At 40.7% G+C, this 5,459-nt stretch overlaps 1 protein-coding gene across 1 annotated transcript; it reads right to left on the reverse strand.

The window, feature by feature from the left end:
- Positions 1-731: 731 nt before the first annotated feature.
- prdm14 (PR domain containing 14) lies at positions 732-5,459 on the reverse strand. The gene is made up of 8 exons (XM_062985239.1): positions 4,985-5,459; positions 4,402-4,449; positions 4,137-4,297; positions 3,190-3,460; positions 2,679-2,881; positions 2,242-2,343; positions 1,363-1,582; positions 732-904 (listed from the first exon to the last, which is right to left on the reverse strand). The coding sequence occupies exons 1-8, from the start codon at positions 5,457-5,459 to the stop codon at positions 732-734; spliced, it is 1,653 nt and encodes a 550-aa protein (XP_062841309.1).

Here is a 5,459-nt window from a genome sequence, read left to right on the forward strand (position 1 = left end):
ATACAGTTCTGTTCAGTGTTTACGATATTTTGGTAAAGCTCTGTGATTTCTGACGCAACATTGACATTATCTAGCATGACAAAAATGCTCAATTTAATTACAGCATAAAATTGACTCGTACCTATATAATGATTAAAACAACTAGCTGTATTCTAAGTCTGCTTATTCCCTGTAACACTGTTCTCATGACTTTGATGACTTTAGATTTCTTTGTTCTAGTTAAATATAAAGAAACTGATATGTTTACGTGTTGTTAACGTGTCTTATAAAACAGCAAAACACAAAGCTGGTGCACTGGTGCAAACGAAAGCATTTGCCTACACAAGTTTAAGCCCCAAAAAAGCCACATCCATCTGTGGCTGAGAATCCTTGAGAGCATAACTAGTGCTGTTCCGTTTCTAAATGGAATGTTTACATTATAGTGAAACTAGCCAATCAAGGTTTAAGATTTAAGTTCATCATGTTCGTCTGTGCTCTTGTGTACAAAGCAGAGGAGTTACAGCCTCCCCCGAGTGTGCTGATCCACCCTGTGACGTGGAACGAGAATCGCCATAAAAAACTGAAAAATGGAAAAGTCCACGTTGTGTTGTTGAAGCTTCAAAATGTATATTGTGATGTACTTAGCTCGCTCAAAGCTATCACCGTGGCATGAGTGGCATGAGTTAGTTTGCAGACTGAGACAGTAGTGCACGGTTTGGGATGGTCTGGGATGGATCTCACTGGTTTCTTCGTTAGTTCCACGGTCTGTAGTTGGAGGTGATCGTCGTCATTCCAGGAAAAGATGTGAAACTCGGGCTGATGTTTTGCTGAGCTCGAGTGCACTCTGTGTTTAAGGGTGCACTCTGATTGGGTGCCCGGACCTCAGGAGACGAAGGAAGAGTTGGGGTCTGCACCAGGGGTCGGCCTGTCAAAACATAGCAAAAAATTAACAATTTATATAACCAAACGAGAGCAAGAATTCACCTCATTCATCTTTGTAAACCACTTGATCCTAATCAGGGTCTGACACCATCCGGAAATTCTAAGCATGGGGAAGGAATATACCCAGGAAAGGATGCCAGTCCATCCCATGGCACCACACACTTACACCATCGCTCTCCGACACCAAGGAGGAGTTTACAGCAGCTGAACTCAAGTACCAGGAGAAAATATTACATTTCTTACAGTCAGGGAATGAGAGTAAGGTTCAAACACAGCAGTGCTATCGACCAGTCGGGCGACCAGGGTGGGGCTACGTCTGGCTGAGGCTCCATAATGGACTGGCTCCCACCCACCCAGTAGATCAGTGGGAGGTGGACCCACCACAACCCTGACCAGGATGAAGCAACAATAAGCTGGTGTGCGGTGATGTGTTCTACTCACTCTTGTGGATCTTCAGGTGCTGCTGCAGCTCCTCGGCGCGTTCGAACGTGGCGTCACACAGCTCACACGTGTGCGGCTTGTCTTTGGCGTGACTCCTGCGTACGTGACTGTCGTGAGCGGCGTGAGAGGCGAAGGCTTTCCCGCAGTGTTTACATTTGAAGGGTCTCTCCCCCGAGTGCTGGCGGATGTGCGTACGCAGGATGCTGGAGGCGGTGAAGGCCTGCAATCAAACGTATGAAATTCAGAACTACATCATAACTACAAAACAAACTATTTAATACAAACATTTAATATTTAAAAGTGAAATATATGTGCAGTGGCCCTATACAGGTCATTTTTGGTAGTTATTATATGTTATATTATATATTAGCAAGTGCAAAACCAGTAAAACAAACTGCAGATGCTAAGAGGAGCTTTGTGTGTGTATGTGTATGTAAATCACTGATGATTATACTGTTTCCCCACTGTGGGACGAATAAAGGATTATCTTATCTTATCTGATGAATAATACCCGTCCTGAGGAAATTACTGCCCGTATATATGCTAAACAAAGGTTTTCTTACACCCCTGGTCAAATTTAACATTTTCTTTAGGTAAAATAAGTGAACTCATAACCAACCATACCATACTGCCAAGGTACAGAACCGTGTACATCATGTTCCTGTTGTGTTTGTGGACAATAAACCATGGAGTGAAACTTTAGTTTGTGCTAAACAATGCAGCTCTGCTGTACATCTGCCATCAATTAGCATGTAAGAGCTTCATTCTGCTGTTAAAACCACCATGAAGTGAGAAAAGATCTGCAGGGGGTCCGTCTCCCAATTCAATTCAATTCAATTCAGTCGAGTGTGATTGATCTGAACCGAGCTGAAGTCTCACCTTGTTGCAGTAAACACATTTATAAGGCCTCTCTCCGGAGTGCACACGCATGTGTTTGTTCAGGCTGGAGGACTGAGAGAAGCTCTTCCCGCACACTGAGCACTGACAACACAACATCAGAACATTAGAACATTAGAACATCAGAACATCAGAACATTAGAACATTAGAACATCAGAACATTAGAACGTTAATACAGATTCAGTGCAGTGTAATCATGTGCAACATGCAAACATGCAAACATGCAAACTCCACACAGAAAGGACCCGGACCGCCCCACCTGGGGATCGAACCCAGGACTCTCTTACTGTGAGGCGACAGTGCTACCCACCAAGCCCTTTGCCATCCACATTAAAATGTCAATAATAAATAATAATATTAACAAGATGTTCTAACTGGAAACCAGTGACTGATATATTTGGTGTGGGTGGTTGTTTACCTTGTGTGGTCGGTGTTTCTCGTGGACGTGCAGGACGTGGATCCGGAGCCGGTCCCTCTTCTCAAACGAGCGGTTACAGAGGTGACAGGGGAACTTCCGGTCCCCCTGATCCACGCAGCGTGTGTACTTCAGGTGTTTATCTCGGTAATAGCGGTAAGCAAACACCTTCCCACATCGATCACACATGTAGCCCTCGGCTGAGTCTAGTACACACACACACACACACACATTCATTTTTATTTACTGATTATATCATTTTATTAGATTTCTTTATCCATCCATTATTTGTCACAGGGACAGTGGGGGGCCTAGTGGGTAGAGCTTTGGGTTATCAACTGAAAGGCACTGTTTAACCCTATCTGCTCCAGGGGCGCCGTACAATGGCCCTGCACTCTGACCCCTACTTCCAAACAAGCTGGGATATGTGCAGAAATAATTCCGTTGTACTGTACGCCTGTGTGTGTATATATATGACAATTAAAGGAGTTCTATATTCTATCAGGATTCTCACCTCCATCCTCACACTGCTCCTGTTTCTCCTCCTCCTCCGCCCGCAGGCACAGCGGGATGCCCATGTAGAGGAGGTAGGTGTCCCCGTACCACACCAGCAGCTCCTGTAGGGGTCGCACCTCCCGGCACGCCTCGTAGTAAATGCGACCCGCGCGCTGCACCGCCACCACGTTCTGCTCCTCAGGAAAGCGCGCGCACTGAACCAGCGACATCCAGCTCCCGCGCGCGCCCGCGCCGTCCACAAAGTGACTCAGTTGACCCTTCTCAAAAATCTAAATAAATATAATAATATATCATCGTTATTCATCCACTTCATTATTATTTATTTAGAGTATGACCTGACTCCATCTACACCCCCCCCCCCTTATGCACTGCAGTTTAAGTTACGATTACAAAGTTAGAGCTTAAGGTTTTTAAAAAGAGATATAAGAATAATTATATACGCATGTATTCATTCTAAAAAATCTAATTATTTTATCAGGACGTATGATGACTAAAGTGGGGAAACTGTTAAATGTATTTTGTACATTCTAATTAATTTTATATATCATAAAAAAATAAATAAATGGTCACAGTTGGTTAGGTTGAATTTTTGAAAAGATTTCATAATGCCAGAGCCTCAATTTCTTTACTCCAAATAATAATAATAACAATAATAATAATAATAATAATAATAATAACTATAGCAATAATAATAATAATAATAATAATAATAATAATAATAATAACTATAATACAACAACTACAATAAAATAATAATAATAATAATAACTATAATAACAACAACTACAATAATAATAATAATAATAATAATAATATAATAATAATAACAATAATAATAATAATAATAACTATAATAACAACAACTACAATAATAATAATAATAATAATAATAATAATAATAGTAATAATAATAATAATAATAATAATAATAATAATAATAATGACCTCCCACATGAGTTCGTTGTCCCGGTGCGCTTTGATCTCGCTCGTGTTCACCGCTTTTCCCCGGTAAGGACCGAATCGGGTTCCTTTAGGGATCGAGTTCCGTCCAGCAAAAACCCCGCAGTGAGGAACACCGGCACAGGTACAGCGCACCACACACAGACCTGCAGTTCAACACAATTCAACACAATTCATCACAATTATTATTAACCAAATTTAAACACGTGTGTGATCATGACGTTAAGAAAAATAGAACACGCAAACACACCTTCCGGCAGCTCCAGACTCTCAGTATCTATATTGATGGGCAGAAGGTCTGAACCTGAAACAGTTCATAAAGATTAAATTTAGTTTCATCAAATTATAATGAAGTGATTTCAATTAATTTAATTATATCACTGAACAATTCTCATCACGAATAAATCACTCGAATCTATAGATTACAGTGTAAAATGTTTTGTTTTTATTACAGCATAAAACTAAATGATTACAAATTATATAATTATAATAATAATAATAATAATAATAATAATAATAATAATTGATTGTTGTGTCTCAGGCACCCATATGAATGAATAAATTGACTCCCAACTGAGCAGAACATGAAGCGCCACGATTTTTGCTAAATATAAATTAGATATAAAGTATGTATTTTAAATTAAAAAAGAATAAATTTTCTAATAAAATAATAAATAAGTTATTTTTAAATAGCTGAAATATTTTATTAGGGAGAAAACATTTGATAATGTAGTCCACAAATTCTTCTTGTTTATTCCATTATTTTATTTGTACAATGATTAGAATGAAATAATGATGTTTGAGAGCTATAATTTTGTAGAATAATTTAGTACCTGGGTCAGAGGGAAGCAGCAGACCCGAGATGGCGTGTCCGACCCCCTGCTGGTGGTCTTTACTGTACCCATAGAGAACCGTGAACAGATCCTCCTGAGTAAAACTGTAAGTGCGGTTCGGTTCCTCCATGATCCGAGGATGCAGGAACGAGTCCTTGATCGGGGAGTTAGATGAAGGAGATGATGATAATAATGATGATGAAGAGGATGAGGGGCTGCTGAAGTCAGATACCCCCCCTGGGGTGTGCTGGACCCTCTGTGTGTGGTTTGGAGGGATGATGTTAAAATATGGCAGGTTGAAGATCTGCTCGTGAAGGCTGGAGGTCTGGTGGCTCAGGAATGAAGGAGCATCTGAGCTGAGAGGATGAAGAGGAGGATGAAGAGCAGGATGAAGAGCAGGGTGGAGAGGATGAAGGGGCTGAAATGAGGGAAGGTTCCTCCTCAGCAGGTTCATACACGAACCAGAAGCTGCCAT

This window comes from Trichomycterus rosablanca, chromosome 23, assembly GCF_030014385.1.
Source record: "Trichomycterus rosablanca isolate fTriRos1 chromosome 23, fTriRos1.hap1, whole genome shotgun sequence".
NCBI lineage: Eukaryota > Metazoa > Chordata > Actinopteri > Siluriformes > Trichomycteridae > Trichomycterus > Trichomycterus rosablanca.

Excerpts from the sequence above, each read along its gene's own strand:
- prdm14 (XM_062985239.1), bottom strand. The coding sequence starts at position 5,459 with ATGGCAGCTTCTGGTTCGTGTATGAACCTGCTGAGGAGGAACCTTCCC. Across the intron at positions 4,450-4,984 it reads GCTGCTTCCCTCTGACCCAG|ACCTTCTGCCCATCAATATA; the intron begins GTACTAAATTAT and ends TTTCAGGTTCAG. Across the intron at positions 4,298-4,401 it reads GAGTCTGGAGCTGCCGGAAG|GTCTGTGTGTGGTGCGCTGT; the intron begins GTGTGTTTGCGT and ends GTTGAACTGCAG.